The sequence below is a fragment of the Poecile atricapillus genome, chromosome 16 (genome assembly GCF_030490865.1).
Source record: "Poecile atricapillus isolate bPoeAtr1 chromosome 16, bPoeAtr1.hap1, whole genome shotgun sequence".
NCBI classification, from domain to species: Eukaryota; Metazoa; Chordata; class Aves; order Passeriformes; family Paridae; genus Poecile; species Poecile atricapillus.
In genome coordinates this window covers 3,298,990-3,319,690 of record NC_081264.1, presented here as the reverse complement: position 1 = coordinate 3,319,690, position 20,701 = coordinate 3,298,990, and the positions used below count along the sequence as shown (strand labels likewise).

Sequence of the window (20,701 nt, the reverse complement as noted above, 5' to 3'; positions counted from 1 at the left end):
GAAACCACCTCACAAACTCTTTTGGCATCTCAGCTGAAGTTACAGCAGCCTCCCTGAAATCACAGCTAAATCAGTAGTACAGAAAGAGTGCTCTGCAGCCACAGCTTCCTCCCAGAGAGCTTCGATAGCATCCCTGCAGTAACTCTGGCATTTGTAGTGCTTGGTCAAGTGAAGGCAGGCTGAAGAGTTGGTTTATCACTGTTGAAATAGCACTGCTCTTCACTCCCACCAAAATGCTTTATGTGAGATCAAGCTTCTGATTTCTGAAAAGTTAAATTCAGGGTTTTTGAACCCTGCTGTACCTCCTAGAATTGCAAGCCTGACTCATCAGAAGTTCTCATCAGAAATACCAAGTCAGAGGCACCAATCACAAGGATAACATCAACCAGCACAAACTCTTATGTGGTGATTTTAAAATAAAACCTTTCTTTTCACTCTTCCATTACCTTTCTCTTCAACTAGAGCCTGACTGCTGTTTCCACTAGGCAAGAAAATCCAAAATGCCAGGGAGGTGATAACTGAAGCACAGAGAGCTGGACTGTCCTACCAGGGAAAAACAAAAATCAGTCAATAAAGAAAGATTTATTAATTTCATTTTTTAAATGGACTTAAGCAGCTCAGTGCCTAACACCAACATCAATCCCAAAAGGTGTCCAAACTTCAGCAACTCCACAAAGGATACAGAGCAATGCTCTGGGAATGCCAAACACACAGATCCAAAGGTAACTCCAGCACTGCTCACAGGGAAACGAGCTCTTGTCACCTTTTATAGCTGCAAAAAGGATGCCAGGTGTTGACCCTGGTGTAGGAATAATTCTACTTACCATTTCCCCACCTCCAGTCAGAAAATAGAGGCATTACAACCAGTTTCTTCCAAAAAATATCCTTTATTGTTTTGGTTGTAAATATAAAAAAATGCATTGCACAATTTAACAGACCTACTGAAAGTGCTACATATCAACAGCACAACAGAAGTTGTCATGCAACAGAACAGAAAACCTAAGCAAAGCAAGAGCACAACCTGAAGTCCTCATACCTTCAAGCTTTTTTTTCCTTTTTTCTTAACAAGAATGAATTCCATTCACTTAAAACACATTTAAATACAAGGTTAGAAGAAGAAAACAATCTATTTATTCATTGTATTGTTAAAAGGCTTGCTCATAACATTGATATATTTTGATTGAAAACCCTATTCATGTTGGAAAAGTTCAGATATAAAAAGTTTGGACAATGGCTAGAAATTAATTCCATTATATACCTAAGGTGTGTTTCATTGTAACTGAAGTTACTGTAAGTGAAGAACTCAAGCTTTACAGATGAAGCTACAGTTTGGTTCTACCACTTTTGCTCTAACACAGTAAATGAGCAGAAAATCCAACCAAGAATGAAACCAAAGAAAACTAGAGCTTTAACCAATATTGTGGGAAAATACTGGGGTCCTATAAAAGAAAAAAACCCAAAACAAATCATCTCCTCTGAAACTCAAGTGTATAAATTGAGAAGAAATAGAACAACTCCCAATGTCTCACCTAATTAAAACAACTCCTAAAATTTATCAACAATTCTCCATAGTCCTCCAGACTGATGTGACTGAATCCCTAAAGAACCTGAACTTGATGTCATCAGCCTTTTGATTTCTGGTGGTTTTCCATGCAATAAAGGTGGAAAGGAACCAAAAAATAGAAAAAGGAGAAAACACACTCAACTTTCAGCAGTACCTTCTAGCTGGCAACATCAAGGCAAGAGTTATCCACTTCAGAAACTAAGAAAGTGAAACAGCCTTCAAATAAGCATTATCTTACTGAACATTTCTGCAGTGAGCTTCCCTCTCCTGTTCTCAAACTGCTTTTCTGGAGTTTTGGGCTTTAAAAGCAAACAAAACTAAATTTACCTGTCCCTGTCCCTTCTACCACACGTGAACACAAACACACACACACGGGAATGTAAAAAAACCTGAAGATACAAAGGGATGCAGTTTTTCAGTAGATTTGACAGCCCTTTGTCTTTTCAAGCCGTTTCAGATTCAGAGGTTTAAGCCCTTGCCTGTTTCCTGGGTTTGTCAGAGCAGAGGTTACATCCATGTGTGCACACGTGTTCCGGCACATGGCAGTGGAGAGGGGTGGATTCAGCAGGAAAGACGCAATTTTTTCCAAACATAGACACAGTTACTCACAACCTCAGTGTGAAAGGGTCATAGTAATGCCACACAGATAAAATCTTCTAAAAAGCCTGGGAAGCCCCACTTCCTCCATTCATTGAATTTTCCACAGAGCATCATTTTAAGGGGAACAATGGGTGACTTATGATTTATCAAATGCATACATGACACCAAGATCTAAGGCACAGATGGAAACATTCTAATAGCAACCCCCTTCAAGGAAGCCTTCCCCAGCAGTCTAGGAAAGCATGGAAGAACATTCCAGTCAGGTCAAATGGTATTAACCAAGAATCCTTTGGTTTTGTGCAGAGATCAGACTGTCATGATGAAGTGTGCGCTTGTCTCTGACCCTACTCCTCAGTAATTCCTTCAATTCCAGTTTGCTCCTGGACCTTCACCCCTTACTCCTTCTGCTAAAAGGGGGCCAGTAACTAAAATACAAACTAATAACTACACCAGAAAATGCCCAAGTTCTCCAGAACTTATGTTTGGGGTAGGGCCATCTACAATATACCAGCTAATACAATTTGAGGTCAGAAGGAACCAGCTGACAATCCCAGTTTGACTTTGTGCATATCACAGGCCATAAATAAGTTATTTAGCTACTCCTTTACGGAGTGAAATATGTTGGATTTGACAGAATACGATTTGTATTCAGTTATATGGGGGTTCTCCAAAAGCTTAGCACCAGGCAGATGTGCAGCACCTGCAATTCTGTGCAGACTATAGGCACTGTGTGTTTGGCTTGCTTACTTTGGTGACTTACTTTGAAATCAGAGTGCTTAAATTACAGGAGAAAGTGTTACCAAACTTTGAAAAAAATAAAGTATTTAAACTCCTCCATGGGTAAGAAATACAGACTAAGGTATTTAAACATAAATTAAAGTAGAAAACTATGCAGGAACTAATACATACGTGGTCCATCTCTTTCCACACCAATCTTTAGTGGTTCTACTGTTCAGATGTGAGACATAAACCAGCTTTTTTCCTCCTGTGTTTCCAAATGAAGTGAAATCACTCTCCTCACAAGGCTGACTGATAAAAGAATTGTGATCTGCAATAACAGGGTGACAAGAATATATTGAATCACTGCTTCAAAGAGCAGCCACATCATTTCTGGTAATTGCACTAGTGGAAAGTATCTTTTCACTTTTCCTTTCCTTCCTCCTACACTCTTGCCTAAGTAAGCAATATTTATTTTTTTTCCTCTTTAAAATTTGCAGTTTCTTAATAGTGCTTTGAGTTTGTTTCTGCACCACAATTTGTTAAACAAGCACTTTCCCTCCAACTGTAACCAGCTCATGGTGCAACCTGATGGATGAGTTTTCCATCAAAACTGTGAATGGACAAAGTTTTTGGCAGTTCAGGTAAATTACCCCTCCCTGTTCCTTTAAGGTTGCTCTCAGATTCCAATCCATTCAGTGAGATATGGGATGTTGGGATTTCAGTTCTCAGATCTCTCTGGGCCCTGAAGGATGATTGTACTGCACTGTGCTTGTTGAGACAAAACTCCCACATCATCGATACCAGAAATGGTAAAAATCACACACCATCACTGCTGACAAGCAGGAGACCACACTGCAGGGGAAGCATCACAGGATCTGCTCATCTGAAAAGGTCAGCAAAAACATCAGCTCTTGGACAGCATGCCTGCTGCTTTCTTGCTAGAAACCCAGACATGTTTTTAACACACAAAGAGTGAGATCAGCCCACCAAGAAAAGGACATAAGGGACATCTCCAGCTCATCACAGTGTAAAATTATTTTACTGGAGTCAAATTCACAACTAGTGATAAAAATGTGAGGATTGAAAGCACTGATTCAAAAAAGGATTTATGTATTCAACATTTCTTATCCAGATGTATCCAAAAGATTATTGCTTAACTGATTACAACATTATAAAAGAGCTAGGAATGGATCCCTCCAGAAAATCTAATCAGTATTTAATTACTAAGAAAACCTTTGCACACCATTCCTTGGCTGAGACTTGCAATTTTGGTGCTTCTGTCACAGGGACACAGGTTTTCATACCTGCCACGAACTTCAAATTTTATGTCAAATCTACTTTCAAGAAAAAAAAAAAAACCAAAAAAAGCCCAGAAAAGCATTTCCCCCTCTGCCTGCACAGCTACAGGAAGCTGTGTTGGTACAAAATGGGCCATTGTGCCTTCCCCTTCAGCCCTCAGTCCCTCCATGCAGGGAGAGGCTCACCTTTTGTGCCTTGTCCTTGCTACAGTGCTGCTCTCACAGAAGGAGCTAGCAAAGTTCTTCAGGTTTTTCAGACAGAAAGCAAAAAGAAGAAGCAAAAAAAGACAAAGAAGCAAAGAACTGACTGCAAGTCTGTGTGGTTTGATATAGCTTCTGAGATAATAAAAAAGCCAAATTTTTAACATTACAAACTCAATTCTTGTCTCTGAAGTGCTACTACATTTACCTATGGATGTGTTTTCTATGTGCACATTTTGTGAGGATGGCAGCTGAACTGTGCAGAGTGCAAGAAAACAGTTCAATGATTAAACCGATATAAAACTGATGTATTTATCCTAATTGCAGAAATTATACAATCTCAAACTGCTTTCTTGCACTTACTGCACAGCCTGCTCCTCCCTTGCAATGGCTATATAAAAAAAATAAAAATCAGCTACTTTATTTACTAGAAAATAAAGCACGTCTTGAAACTGATCAGATGCGATGATACACTCATTAAAATAAAAATACACAAAACACAGCCTGAGATTTTAATTCTAGTATTTTTGCCATGAGTTGACATCACTGACAGATTTTTCTTCTCCTTTGGTTTTTCATATGATCCTGTTTAACAATTTTCACTATTCAAGTAAAACACATGGAACTGAATACCAGAAAACAAAATAAAAAGCACATTTTGCTTTGTGAAATCAGAAGTATTTTTTCCCCTTGAAGAGCACATTCCTTGATGTACAGGATTTACACTTCAGAGAACTGAGGGTGTTTCATTAGTTGCATAAAGATGCATTGATGGAGATCTATTGCTGCCTGCAGGGCTCAAACCTGCTGAGTTTACCTGAGCTTGGTGTTTTTTCTCACGTGACAGAGCACAGCACAGCACTGGAGAGGAACCCAAACGTTCTGACAACGCCGCATCACCTGCACCTCTTCACCAGGCAGGGCCAGGTGCCCTGAACAATGTCTTGGGTGATGGAGAGAACCCTTTCTAAAGTGCACTGACTGGAGGAACCTGGGCAGGCAGGGCCTGGCGGGTTCTCCACCCCTGGGACAAGCACCTCAGTGTCTTTGGTTGTTAGGTCTCCCCAGCTCTCTTGTTCATCTTCACCACAGCCTCCTGTGCCTGCTCCGGCAGCCGCAATGGGTCCGACAGGATCGAGGTGCTCCTGCTCAGGTGCCGCAGGGTGTTCAGCACCACTATTAAAAAAGAAAAAGAAAAAGGCAGGAAGGCATCAGGAAAAGCTGTTAATCTGACTGAACTTTCTTCTACAAAAGAGAGCACCCCTTGACAGCTATAAACGTAAATTAAGTACTTGCTGAAAGAGGGAAAGAATCAAGCAATGATGCCCAAACAGAAGGTCACTCCAAAGCCGAATACAAATCTCAGAGGTCTTCCCTCATTATGAGGTAAATCACACTGCCAAACGCACTCCAACTAGAGCCAAGCTTTTGAAATTTAAATGTAAAGACTGTTTAAATTCTGGTATATTCAACAATTTTTTTTTTCTGTCTTCAAAGTCAGAAGAGGTTCTTATTTTTTCACTGAGCTAACAAAAAGGAAGTGAAGGTCACATTCAGCATCATGTGCTTTCTTTGCCATCCTCTGACTTTAAAGAAATGTTATTATATTATATTTTCTATGTTCTGAAGAGCTGCTGGATGGAACTTCACTTACTTGGCCTCAGAACAGGAAGAGAACAGTGCTGATCCAACCAGGCCAGTGCAGTTTCATTCAGATCCTTAAAGCTTGCTGTGGAAACCATCCCATTGAAGGACTCAAACAATGGCTTAATAATAATGCTGAACTGTAAACCATCAAATGTCAAGGAAGAAAACAAAGGGGGAGTTCAAAACATTCTAAGGGAAAGGCTATACCAGAGAAAACACTGGATTTCTAAGTGGACTTCAACTTCCAGAGGGATTGCAATGTTTAAATGATTGTATTTTCAAATCTTTAACACTAAGACTGAGGAAAAAATTGAACCTTAGTTCCTAGTGATATTCACTGTATTTTGCAAAATTCTTCCACATTGACCAGAAGAGAAAAAAAGAAAGGGGAATGTGCAAGTTTTTGAACAGCTTCAGGAACTGTAATTTTCTTTCCCCCTGAAATCTTTGCTGTTATCTATATACGTGTCCCAAAAGACAGCCAGAGCTGCAGTTACAGCAGTCCGTTAAAGATTTCTTGCAGTACAATAACCTAGCAAGAACACCTCGCCTCTGCATTGCATTTCACTTTCCAGTTACCTCTCACATGCTGAGGTGAACAAGTTCTGCAAGAATCCATATCCACACGCAGATGTGGATGAAAACTGAGGACATTTACTATTTAAGTAACTTGGCTTAAAGTCACAGAATCAGAATCCCAAGTTCTTGGCTCTAAAAGTACCAGCAACCAAAGCCCATGTTCATCAGGCTGGTATAAAAGGATACAATCCAAAACTTCCAGTTCTGCAGGGTCCTGCTTCTCACGTACTCATCAAACAATTTCCTCATGTGGTCAAACCTCTGCCGCGTCACGGGAACCCCGGTAGCAGGGAGCTGCTGCTGGCAAGAACTGAAGAGATGTTTGGAGGTCAGAATCCCACCAAAAAGGAGACATTTCTCTTCCAGATTAAACTGCAGCAGGAGGAAAGTGTGTATTCCTGGTATCTCTGGTGGAGGGGCTTCCCAGTGCATGATCCCACCAGAGTGTAACAGCTCCAGTCAGGAATAAAAACTCTTTTCCCAACAATTTTGCCTATATTTACGCAGCAAAGTGATTTATCAAGCTGCTACAAACATTTCTAGTTACAAACAACAAAACTAAAAATGAAGTATAATATAGAACAAAGTAATTCTGGGCATCCATTAAGGACAAGGCACATTAGGAGTTAAGGAAAAATTTACAGTACTCCTAAGCAATGTTACAGAAGAAGATATAACGAAGATTCTCATGAAACAGATCAACTTAAAATAAAACCAAGCAGACTTCACCGTATTTTGTAAGAAAAACAAAAATATTTTGATTTACTGCTAATTCTAACATCATACTTAACCCTAAAACTTCTGGAGAAGGAAGTAAAGTCACTGCACTTCTCAACATGCTTTGCAATAGTACATAATAATAAACCCACAGAGCAAACTGAGGCACTGGGAAGGTGAAGTGATTTATCACAGTTATGTTCAGCCAGTGGCAAACTTCTGGAGCCCAAGTTCTGTGACTTATATACTCAACCACAATTTTCTGTAAAAACTGACTGCCTTTGAAAAGAAAACTGCAGCAAAGCCATTGTGAAGAGTGAGAGTTCAGTCACCAATGAGCTTTATAAAAATATCCTCACTGACTTCTTCTCAGAACTGCTCTGATCTGACACATCCTCCTCTCTGATGCTGCCACTGTTGTGCATTCCATGCTCAGAGCTTGCTGAAAATCCACACAGTTTGCACCAGTGCCCATCCCACAGCAGCTCTGTTGTGTCCAACACCCATCTGCTCCCAGGTGTGACACTGAGCACACACTCCCTGCTGTTTGGCCCAGGCACCACTGAAGCTGCTCCCCATTCTCACAGGATGGTGGCGTTCAACTCCTCGATTTCCTCCCGGAGGCGCCTGGTTTCCTCCTGCATCTGTGCCCTCTCCTGCTGCAGCTTGGCGATGTACTCCACTGTCTTCTGGAGCGTGATGGCGTGGCTGATCTAGGCCAAACACAGACACACAGCTCGCTTCCTGCAACAGCCTGAGGTTCATGATGAGTTTGTTCTCCTAACCTGCACTCCAGCACCTTTTAATTTTCCTTCACTGTGTGTAAAAGCACCGGGTCAGGCAGAGCAAAACACTTCAGATACTCAACTCTGCGTTTCTCTGAATCCTCTTCGCACTCCAGTAAAGAGAAATGTGGGGTTGTTTTCTTCCATAAATTACACTTCTGCTACTTTGTTGAAAGAACTATTTTAATAATTTTAAATGTTTTATTTCATTATCTGTCCTCTTAAAAATATTTACAGTTCTTACTTAAGTACTGAAGGATGTGCTACGTCTCCAGACAGATTTATAGTGCTGGTGGAAGCACTGCTTGAAGTTGATAATATAAATTATTTAGTTTAGGAAACCTGAAGTTTGGAGAAACCAATTAAAAATCTGAACTTGAGAAATAAAATAACCAGACATTTCAGTAAAGCTGAGTTTTCAAAGCGGACTTCCTTTAAAAATAGGCTCTTCAAGTCAGGAAGTGTAATTCTGTCAACATATTGCCTAAATTTCTATAAAGCTATAAAAGTTACATAAACAAATCAATATGCTGTGCCAAAAGCTTTCCTATTTTCCACGTTTCAAAGCTCCTGGTATTTAAAGGTCACTAAGAATTTTGTTGTGCAGATATATCTGTATTTCAGTTTTGTCAACTAAGTTAACTAGTGTAGCCAAAGTAAGTTTTTAGTCTGGACAATGAAATTTGACAATGAAAAATCGGTTGGGAATTTTTTTCTCTGTAAACCCGTGCACAAAAGACAGGTGAAAGGGGAAAAAAGGTCCTGATTCTTAAAGCTGGGTGGTGTAAAGAGTCCTAAAGAGATTTGCCAAATCATCTGAACTGATCATGCCTCTGACTTCTGCTTGGAGGCAGAGATCTCAACGGTGTAGGAAATTTTAGCAGTTTACCTGAGCTTTTCCATTCTACCACTGTGTTCCAGCAGTGTGTTCTGCTTTGCTCAACTGACCACTCAGCAGTGAAATGATTACCTTTATTAACAAGACTTTTAGAATGGCTCTTTCTTACATTTCACATTAAACTCTAAGTACTGCTGCAGTACTTACCAACTTGGAGTTGGCTGACACCAAGCTGTTCAGAGCACTGAAACCAATCTTGATGTTAGACCTTCGTTTTTGTTCTGAAAGATGCTTCATCCTTCGATTCTGCAGAAATAAAATCAGTTCAGTCTGTGCTGTTCTCCACTACTCCTACTGCAGTGACTATTTCAGCTACTCAAATTCAGTTTTTGTTGACTTGTTGGCATTCACAGTCTCCCCTGGATCAATTCTCCAGAATCTTAATAATGAATTGACAGTGTGTTCATGGACCAACCCACCTCTGACATCTGCACTTATTTTAAGCATCACATGCCAGGATGGTAAAAGAGGACATCTGAAAGATGTATTACCTGGAGGTTCTAGACTTGTACAGTATGTACATGATCTGCTACTTCAAGCAAGGCACACAAAAGTTTGAAAGATGCTATTTGTCTGTGGAGTGCTTTAGCCAAAAGAAAAGGTCACCCTATACCTCTTTATAAGCTTTGGCTATGTCATCGGGAAATAAAATATTTAGGATTTATATTAACAAAAGAACAAAGATCAGCAGACACAGAATTGGTCCAGCCTGTGGCAGAAATACTTCACAATCAGTAAAAAAGAAAACAACTGGCAAGAGTTTCAGGAGGATCCTGCAGCCCCTGGATCCCAGGGCTGGGGAGCTACATAAACCACTGACTGGAGCTCCCAAGGTTGGTATCCATAGAAAGAAAAGACTTTCCAAGCTATAAAAGGAGCTCTAGTAGTTTCTTCTCCAACATTGGGAATGCTGGATTATTCCAAGGCCTCTGAGCTGCTGAGGACAAAGGGATCTGCAGCCAGCAGATCCATTCCCAAAGCTGGGGCCACACTGCCGCCCTGTGGCTCCTGCCCAGCTCAGCTGGAGCCGGGAACAGCCAGGGATCGTCCCTGGGATGGTTACACGTGTCACAGCAGGAACACACAGAAAGGATGCAGGAAGGCCAAAACAACTCCAGATAGGACTCCAAAAATCCCCACTCTACACAGAGGTGTGTGCCAGGTGTGTGCAGGAAGTGCACAGACCATAACTGTGTAACAGCCCAGGGATTTCTTTGTTCTGAGTCCCTCTCTGGCAGCAGCAGCCCAAGTTGTTCCTGTTGCTGCACCACTCAATTACTGCTTTTTCCTGGGAGTCTGCCACAGGAAACCCGGGATGAACAAACTTCTTTAACAGAGTTTGCTCTTTGAGAACACATTCCTGGCAGAGCGGGCCTTTCTGGCATCAGCTCACCATCACCCCACTTTATAATGGAGGAAAACAATGCAGTAAAGCAGTGAAGTGGTTGCCCAAAACCACAGAAAATTCAGGTTTCATGAGCAGAACTGAGATTTCCAGAGCCCTCTATGCTTTGGCAAACTGAAATAACCACATTATCTAGGAATACAAAACTGTTTAACTAACAATACAGAGGACCAAAAGCACGTACATCTGGAGCCTGGCAAATATCACTGTTTCTCTCTTGTCTTACAGAAGAGTTACTAACAGTACATATCCAAAGCAATTCCTGTTAGAGCAGGTGTGTTTACAAGGCTGTAAAGCCTATTTCACAGCTGTGTCCTTGTTCTTCCATCTAGTGACCACCTCTGACCATCAGGCAGCCCTACAAACTTGTTCCTTTGTTACCTTACTCTCTAGCAGCAGAACAGGCTGCATCCACTGCTTGTGAGCCTATCCCTGCCAACTCTTACAAGTAAACTTGCAGCATGGTCAGCACGGGGCAGTTCTGATTGTCCTCTGCAAAAGATCTAGACCTGAGTAGTAGTCACAGGCTGCAGGTGTCAAACTTACCCTTCTGCCCTGGAGTAACCAAACTGCCATCAACTCACAGGGTACACAGAGACAGAGAGGCCAGAACGGGGTTGGCGCTTGCAAAACTGTTAAGTAACTCTCCCTTTCATAACAGAATGAATGAGAGGGTTACAGCTGATTGTTCTGATGGGGTTTTTGTGGAGAAGTTTCTCATACCACCATAGAAAGTGTTCTGACAAGGTCAGCCTGTGTGTGTGAGGTACAACCAGCGCTCGGGTGCTATCTCTAGACCGCCGAGTTCTTACCCCAGTAATTCTCGAAGGGTTTTACAGGTGTAACTCGTAGAGTCTGTGGAGCTGCTTCTCTGTGGAGCAGCATAGCATCACTGGAGACATGTAAGTAACTCAGCAGGTCAAGAACTTCCCCTCCAGCGATGGCCAGAGCCCTGCAGACTGAAGAGCCCCAACAGAACAATGGCAAAAAGCCAGGGTTTAGAACGCTAAGCCTGAAACCTTTGATCAAGTAAACTGACACCTGTCACAACACTCCTGTGAGCCACAGCAGGAATTGCTGTCACAACCATAAGGACCTGCAGAGGTACAGCCAAGACTGGCCCCTCTGGTGACACATCCCTGAGGAGCAGAGTAGATTAGAGTCTGACATTTTGGATTGCAGACCAGCATGAAGGCAGCAGCAAGTTAAGCCCAACACACCAATATGCTACTGTCCTGAAGCACAGCTTTCTCTAGTCCATGCTCAGACATCAGGACAGGAAAGTTGCTATGAAGGCAAAGAAGAAAAGCCCCTCAAAGGAAGGGACACACACCTTAAATGCAGCCATAGTAGGGTCAGTGGCAGGTTTTCCTGAGCAGCTGTTCTGAGGAGACTGTGGACTGGGGCTCTGCTCAGAGGCGCAGGGGGAAGCCTGGCCTGAATTCTGACAATCCCGGCCTTCAGAAAGGAAAAAAACACGACACATTAACAAACAACTTTCTGTAGCAAATGTAACTGTTGAGAAGCTTCTACTCAGAACTGAACTGAAATGCAGTTGGCAACCAAATTACACTGATGCAGCAACCACATGCTAGAAAACATCAAGACTGCTGGGAAAGCTTAGGATATCATGTCACATGATACATCCTGAATAGCAAGATGTAATAGTCCTTTCACACACACATTTCAGCAAAGGCATGTTGGATGCACAGGCTGTGACTCCATCGTCCTGCTGGACTCCCCCGTTTGTCTCTAAAGGCCTGGGATGTGATGGTGACACTTACAAGCCATTTACCACAAGAACCAGCCCAGGGAATGCTCTGTCAATGCACATGCAAAAGGAGTCTTTGCACTTACCTACGAGGATTGTGTCTGAGATCCTCCAGCCAAAATCAGAGCTATGACACTGAACAACAAACCTATTCAGCACTTCCTACACAGATGCCTTTCATTTCTTGGTGACTACGACAGCACATCCTTTTAGAAAGGAGCCACTTACAGGAAGCACAAAATCACAGTTTGTGGGGATGCTGCACAGTCATTTAAGACAAAAATTGCAAACTACTGGATGCAACTGAAGCTGTGGGGTAGAAGGGCCTGAAAAGCTCTTCCTTCAAAAACTATCTAGGGACCCTCAAGGCCCATTTACACCCTGCCTACTCAACAGAAACACACTTCCACGTGCAGGGGAGAGAATGCTTACAGCTTTCTAACTTACTAGGTGTAGGTGAGGGAACTTGTGAACTGCTACAGTGGGAAGGGATGTGCTCTCCTTTCACCAACACATCCTGGACTACACTAGGAGGGAAGAGATGTGAGACTGTGGACTGGCTTTGTTGACTACTTGGTGCTCGCTGTGCTGGACCAACCAGAATGTTACTACGGAACTCCGTCACCCCGGGAGCCTGGGAACAGCACAGAAACAGCACAGAGAAAAACAGAGAGAAAGAGAGAGCAGGAGGGGCAGTGTGGGGGCAGAGGGAGAGAAGGGATGAGAGAAAGGAGAAAGTGGGGGGAGAGATTAAGAAAGAGAAAAAGAGAGAGAGATTTGTTACCTTGCCTTTCACTAAAAGTAGCAAATTAATACATGATTAACAATCTGATGACATGAAACAAAAGCTAATATATAGGGAATTGGCAGGCACCAAAGTCAGGCTTCTGGCAGAAGACCAGTATCCTTTCATAACTTAAAGCAGTATTACAGCACATCAACAGCATAACATACTAAAATCTATCTCCATCTTCCTGCACACAACATACTGGGGAAACCCACTCACATACCCAAGGCATGTTTTCCAATATGGCAGTGGAAAGGTGAGCTCCCTGGGCTCCTTCCAAGCTTCTGCACAGTTAAAGCACCAACCATCCCCATCCACAGCACTGTGAATACAGGCCTCCTTGGAATCTTACTGTTGTGTGAGACAGAGCCTGTCAAGACTATAAAGTGCTTCCAAGCCCATAAAGTGCCTACATTAAAAATAAGCAAACATAATGCTGAATACACTAATGCATACATTGGGTAACAGATGATTTAGTGGACTCGTTACCCACTTGAGCACATTATGGCTCTCACTACTTGCAAATAACAGGCCTAGAAAACAAATATATAATTTTTTTTTTCTTCTCCTTACTCTGACAATTCCAGCTGGTGCAATTGCAACATTAGACTGAGACGTGGCTGGCGTCAAAATCCCCTCTCTTTTTAAAGGTGCTGGAGTTACAATCACAGCTCTGGACTGTCCCTGAAAGGCAGCTGAAGAACACAATTCAGTTAGAATAGCTAATGAGACAAAAAAGAGATGGAGATTATTTTGTATGAAATAACTTGTCAGTAAACACAGGTATGGATCAATGGGCCTCTATTTGGTACTATTTCACTGCAGTATAAAATGCCACCAGTCTTCCAATAATCTCAAACCCTTTAATCCAGTACAAAGGACTTTGACACTCTGGCTATTTCTGAGTTTTCTAGCATCACTGTCACTGCTTCAAGGTGAATTTACAGAGGTATATAGTAATTCAGTGTCTTCATTCTGTCAGAGCTGTGTTTGACAGGAGGAGGACCATCTTCAGCTCTCCTCTTCCATTCACACTTTGGGATCTCAGGCTTGCTCTGCTGACCCAGGAAGTGTCAGTGACTCAATACTTCACGTTTCCTTGTATATCTTCAATGCTTTCCCTCAGCACTTCAGCCTACCAGCTTCTCTCACTATCTGGTTTTACAGCTGCTTTAGATGACACACAACCACAAGACAACCAAATGTGATTGGGAATCAGCATCAAAATTCCATAAAATATGCGAAAGTGCCAAGAGTTCTGCAGTACTTAGGCAATGGCAGCAAATGTCTCCACATGAATCTGTGAAGATCTCCATGTAACCAATGCAGATGTGCATTTACTACCACAGCATTCATGCTGACATGGTTCTTGCCCAGTCTAGACAGAACATACGACTTACCACCCTAAGCTGTTATTAAGGGAAGAATCAGGCAAAGACACAGCTTCTGTCTAGATTTTGATAAAACAAACCAAACATATTTGGCTTCACTCTTGGCTGTACTGGTTCAGCTCTCCTTTGTCATGATGCAGGACAAGTGTCAGTTCAGCTCAGCCCCTGCCAAGCCACCCCTCTGCATTCAGCATCAGGATCTTAAAAGGACACACACAGCAGGACAGGGAGACAGTGCAGGGTTATCCAATGTCCCCTCCTTGACAGCATCACTTGTGACTGACAATTGTGTTTTGACTCAACTGGAGTTTCTGCACAGCCTCTGTAAGAGAGGCCTATGGATTGCACAAACCTTGTGCCAGCCCTTGCGTGGGTCTGTCTGGAGGAGAGCTCTGTCACTGACACAGGGAGTTCATTCTTTGAGCATTCCCACATCTAAAGCTGAAATCACAACCCTTCCACTGTTCACTGATGTTCAGCTGGACTTATGACATCTCTATTGACCTCAAGAGCCTACTCTTACCAGTGCATTAATGCCACTGCACAGCCTTGGCCTTTCTGACTTCCACATCTGAGGAAATACGGCAACCAGCAACAATATTTAGAAGTCGCTTTATATGATTCATGTTTCTGTCCTACAGACGCATGTTTTGCAGAACTTTCCTCTCAAAATCAGCACATTTATTGTGAAGTGGCGATAGTACTGAAGTCTTGCACCTTGTGAGACAATCTGTACAGATTTTTGAGTCCTTATACCACACAACAGTTCTAACACAAGATATAATGTAAGTCAGGAGATGATTTGTTTATCCTGAATACAAATGACAGGCATAAATGCCTCAGTTACAAGTACTGATGTTTATTCTGTTGCCAAAAATAAAGCTCTAGTATTTATTTAAATTCTTGGATTTGTCCCCTGAGCTTGACATCCCAGCAGTTTAGGAATACCATGATCCCCAAACACATGCCACTAATCTAAACAAGAAACAAAGCCACTGGTTGCAATGGTCTAGAAGTAAATGGTGGAGTACTGGGAAAGTAATATATGGGGTGAGGAACAACCCAGGAAGCACTGAGAAAAGCAGGAACAAAGACTTTCTGAAAACAAGTTGCCTACAATCTTTACTAGGTGAGAAATGCATGTCTTGACTGCTGAAGGTACATGGACTGTTCGTTTATAACATACTATAGACAGGAGCACTGCCATTAACACCCTTGTACTACTAATCATGGACCAAATTGATCCCAGTAACATCCTAGAATTACATCTTGGGTCTGGTTCTTCTCCCGAACAGTAATTTTTCTTTTTGGTGGGTAACCTCACTATCAGGCCCTGGCAGACACACCTCCCTAGTAAAGCCTGTTTAACATAACTCCTCCAGGCAGGCTTTTTCTTGAATTATTGTTGCACATTTCAAGTGGCTGAAGTCACTTGGCTCCCAGCCAACACAAGTCTAAAAACAGACTGCAATAATCCCAAGGAAAGCATTCTGCCTGTCCTGCTCCAGCCTTGAGCTTTCCTACAAGAACCACCTCAAGTAAAACTGTCGCTCCTTATCTTACTATTATTTGCCTTGTGCAGCGCCTGTGGCTCCAAATCCCACCCAGTGTGGAAGTCCCAGTTGTTCCTACCCTGACCTGAAATTCACTCCTGACTTAAAGCATCTTAAGGGTCTCTAGACTGCTTGAGACAAAGATCTCCAGCTCCCTCAGGAGAATCTCCTCCTCCACTGTGGCTGAGTGCTCTGAGGGACAGTTAATCACAACAGCATCACACCTGAAGTTCTATGGGGCAGGAGCACAGCTGGTGCAGCTACATGGCCCATCACAGACAGATGAGAGACCCAGCACAGATAGAGACTCCCACTGTGGCAGGTCAGCTTTTCACACTCAACCAAACTGCTTCCAATCCTTGCAGCAGTCCAGAGAATCCCACTCAACAGTGCAGCCACTGCATTCAGCCAGTGGATTCAAGGGTTCTGTGGACACACTCAGAAGCTCTATTTTAACTTATTATGTAAAGCAAGAAAAGCAAGAAGGTCTTTTTCTCCTGCTAGTCCCACTCAGAAAATAAAAACATCCTCCCGCAGTGCTCCTCACCTGGGGTGATGAAGGCATTCTTTACCAATAAGGACACTGTTTCAAGCTTCGGAGCAGGCACTGTTTTTTGTGACTGTTTGGGCCTTGTCCCAGCACTGGCCAGAGGAACAGGTTTGGGGAGTGCAAATGTTAGCTGGGACTGCAGCTGGGGCCGGGGCTGCCCCTGCACAACAGCAGTCTGGAAGGCCAGGTTACAAGGCACTCCTGCCCCCGGCTGCTGCGTGGCCAGGACCAGGCTCTGGCTCTGGCTCTGGCTGAAGGTGGTGGCAGGGGCGTTGTGGGTGAGCGTGGCAGAAGCCGTGTGAGTGGTGACTGAGGATTCACAGAGCCCAAACTTGGGGGTTTCTGGAGCAGCGAAGGCGGCGGGCGCGGGGCTCAGGCTGGAGCTCAGCGGCACCGCGGGCAGCGGGGACTGCTGCTGTGGGCTCGCGGGCTGCAGCAATGGCAGGGGCGCCTGGAACACTGACATAAAAGTTTGTGGCCCACTGAGAGACGAGTCAGGAGGGAAGTCTGCTGGCTGGATGAAAGATCCACCGCTTCTAATGCTGGAACACTGGTCAGCAACAACGTCAGGAATGACAGGAGCAGGTACTGAGGAAGGAATCAGTCCGTCACTGATGTTCCCTGCTGGAAGCGTGCTGGGCAACGAACCCGACGGCAGGACAGGAGACTGAGAGACAAGGAAATATTACTGATTCAGACATGTCTGAACTCCTCCTGAGAGGACATGGCTCACGTCAGAGCCTTCTGTTTAAACCTCTTACCTGGGAGGAGTGGCTGCTGCTGTCTGTGGTAGCTGAGCTGACAGCAGACACAGAAGGGAAATAATTACTTGAGCGACTGGGCGTGAATAATTCTGAAATATGAAAAGTCACCTATTAATTTTCTACTTTTCATACTCGACATACAGCATTACTACATCCCAAAATTCACAGGAATATCAGTATTATTTAGCAAATAATGAAACCATGAGATTTTGCTTCATACAACTGCTGTTGACTGAGCAGTGAATTGTTGTCTTCCAGAGGAACTGATCTCTTTGGGGCTGACTCCTTCAACTTTCATGCAAACTGGGACAATGCAAAAATCAGTCCTATTAAGGGATCATCACACAGACAGCCAAGAGCTGATCCTCAGTGAGCCCCATCAGGTACAGTTATCTGATGCAAACTGCTTGCATAGCCAGTAAATAGATATGGCTCTTTACGTCTATGAAGATCCATAACCATCCAACTTGTCAGCAATAGTTTAATGTTATGTGGAATCCCCGACAGTGCCATAAAACATTCAAAGACAAACAAAGTGTTAAATGTCTTCATCACTAAGAAGTGTGAAATGGGGAAACCTTAGGTGTTGGTAACATTTAACCATTTTTAAAACATAGTTCATAAATCACTGCAATATTTAAGAAATTACGGAACTCTATATATGTTTCTTACCCTGAAAAGGCTCAAAAGTATCCATAAAATCAAAATTTGGCTGGAGAGGAATAAGCCCTGGTTGAATCATGTCAGCATTTCCTAAGTGTCCTGCAAAATTCAAGAGACAGATTAGATTAATTTCCCATTGCTCACATAATAACAGCAACAGGAATAAAACACTCCACAGCCAGGCTTGGCTAAGATGTTACAGAAAAACTGCTGCTGAAAGGAACTGAGCATCTGCTTCTCTTCAGAGCTACTGCACATTCCAGATATCAAAGCCATTGGGGAATGAAACTTTCAGTTACTAAAATGGAAGAGGTGAAACCTGAAGGCTCTAACTGACATCTGGGATTGCCAAGCTCGGATGCCTCCTGCTCCCAAACCTCCTGTCTTGCCCCTGCTGCACTACACACAACCTTGTTGGGAAGCACAACCTGACTCACCACAGCTCATAGCAGAGCATTTTAAAACAAACCACCACCCATTCCATTTTTCTTGAGTACAATCATGTAAACCATGGCTGCTCTGGATTTGCTCAGACATCCATGCAGCAAGGATGCTGAACAGTGGACATGTGCTGTCCTATCAGACATTCAGAGCCTCCAGACAGAGCTGAACAGCTCTTGGGATTGTTTGTACAGATGAAACTTGCACTGGTTCTACTGGACAAAACCAAACAAAAATACACAGGCATTCCCTTAAAAATACACACACAACTATGTTTTGAGATAAATCACAATGCCTTCACCACTGATAAAGTAGACACCACTCATTACAGATTTATTCAGAGCAACATTAGGGGGCAAAGCTGGGAGCAGCACGTAAGAAGCTAAGATAGAAATTAAATTCAAATCATTAATTTGGATTCTGTAACCTACAGAATCATAAAACAGCTACATTCCCTGACCTGTTCTTATCTGTATCAGCAATATAAGATAGATTTCTTAGGCAAGACTACAACAGCAGCAAAGCAACAAACCAGAGTTTTCATAAGGGTTCTCACTGCAACATAACTACAGCCAACAAATACCTATGTCCCTGGAATTTGGCCAGGAAACCAGCTGATGTGAAGAGAGTGTGGAGAACAGGGTGTCGGTGAACTCAGACATGAGCATGTCTGCATCCAAGAGGCTGCCTTCCTCCATGGGGACAGGGGTTTCTCTGCCATACCTTCTTTTTTGCCAGAGAACCACATCATCGTCCTGTCAAAGGAAAGGAATAGAGCTCAGGCTGCCTAGCAATTCCAAAGCAGTCTGGTGTAAATCTATAAAAGCAGCCCTCATTTTCCACATTTTTAAGGGAAGAACCTCTCTCTGAGGAGCCATCAAATGGACTATAACACATCAGAGGTGCTTCTGATAGACCAGCACCTTCAGCTTACTGAAACACCACAACATTCTGGAAAAGGTTTTCGCCCAAAACCCAGATATTGACTAGAAGGATGTAAGACAAACAACACTTCCTTATGTTTACAAGGTTAACACATTACACAGCTATTTGATGATTACACAAGTGTTTTTGCACCTAGCTTAACAATCCCTTGGTTTGAATAAAGATGGAATAGTAAGAATGCAAAAAACAACTCAGGTCTTGTGAGATGTATCTGAAACTCTGATGTGCAGTGAAGTAATTGTACTCGGAGTTTGCACAGGACACTTTTTGCCCATGAAATATACAACATAATGTGACTAGGCTTACCCATCCCTCACTATAGGCTGAGTCAAACTGCACTGCCTTGCAAAAACAGCAAAACAGTGCTTCTGGTCATCAGTTCATATACCCAAAGCAGATTTGATAGTTTAAGGGGACATACTAAATGGTGATACCACAGTTCCTTTAACCATTTTGTCCTTTTATAGGATCCAGATCTGCCTGAACTGTGGGCACAGCAGGAAGATCTGCAACATGTAGCTCCCACATCTTCACAGACCCAGTTACACAAGCAAGGCAGCAGTGCCAGTTACAACTCAGTAACAAGATGAAGTCATGTGCCAGCCCTCAAAGAGACTGATCTCTCTGGGCATGCAATGCTAATTCCCATTTCTTCTGTCGCAGCACTTTACATTCAACCTCTCCTCCATCCAATTCAAGCTACAAATCTTACACTGCTCTCTGAGGCACAGAACATGAGGGTGTCTAACCTTAATTAAGGCTTAAGCAAGATGCTTGTCTTTAGATTTTAATCAAAGCAAGCTACTGCACGTTACAGCTTTGTTATCTACTGCGGGTTCTACAAGCAAAAATGCTGCCACTTCTCAGTGGTGTTACCTACCCTGACCAAACTTGAAAGATCTTCATCTTTGTGTTTCTGTAACTGCAAAAGGAGAACAGAAGAGATGGTGAAGTCAGAATAAGTCCTGTATGTGCCAGTGGAAGCCATGATTTTGCAAAACTTTTAAGACCCAATCATGCACAATTAGTCCCAGCACAATAATTTTTAGTTAAGTGGAACTAATCAGATGAGCATGTCTGTACCAGCTTATCATCTGTGTTAAGTACTCCTGCATGCCAGAAAAAGTGATAGAAAAACTCGAAAAGCAACAACATAGTCATCAAGCTCAAGCAAACTACTTTCATTATGTAAACCAACAGACCCTTTTCTTGAAGTATGTTCTCCACTTGTGGTATTCCCTAATGACTATTTCAATTCTTCGTTTCCAGTACTTCCCTTCTGTTGCAATGGCCTGAGAACACAAACACATACCATGAATTACACGGAATCACATAAGGGCTGAATATTCAATACATTTCCAAGCAAATATTCAGGCATAAAAAATGCAAAAGAAAGCATGCTAATTCTGTTTGAGCTCATGT

The 20,701-nt window shown here is 42.8% G+C and overlaps 1 protein-coding gene across 1 annotated transcript in view; it reads right to left on the bottom strand.

Moving 5' to 3' along the window:
- Positions 1 to 873: 873 nt before the first annotated feature.
- The window catches only part of MLXIP (MLX interacting protein), a 43,682-nt gene continuing 23,854 nt past the window's right edge, over positions 874 to 20,701 (bottom strand). Inside the window, exons 4-17 of the mRNA XM_058851436.1 lie at positions 20,482 to 20,571; positions 20,160 to 20,201; positions 18,918 to 19,089; positions 17,903 to 17,992; positions 17,228 to 17,319; positions 16,464 to 17,133; positions 13,546 to 13,667; positions 12,633 to 12,819; positions 11,748 to 11,872; positions 9,157 to 9,255; positions 7,912 to 8,039; positions 6,796 to 6,919; positions 6,038 to 6,167; positions 874 to 5,559 (exon numbers count right to left, since the gene is read on the bottom strand). Of these exons, the coding sequence (XP_058707419.1) occupies positions 5,438 to 5,559; positions 6,038 to 6,167; positions 6,796 to 6,919; positions 7,912 to 8,039; positions 9,157 to 9,255; positions 11,748 to 11,872; positions 12,633 to 12,819; positions 13,546 to 13,667; positions 16,464 to 17,133; positions 17,228 to 17,319; positions 17,903 to 17,992; positions 18,918 to 19,089; positions 20,160 to 20,201; positions 20,482 to 20,571 (2,193 nt within the window). The 3' untranslated portion in view covers positions 874 to 5,437. The remainder of the gene's footprint in view (positions 5,560 to 6,037; positions 6,168 to 6,795; positions 6,920 to 7,911; positions 8,040 to 9,156; positions 9,256 to 11,747; positions 11,873 to 12,632; positions 12,820 to 13,545; positions 13,668 to 16,463; positions 17,134 to 17,227; positions 17,320 to 17,902; positions 17,993 to 18,917; positions 19,090 to 20,159; positions 20,202 to 20,481; positions 20,572 to 20,701) is intronic.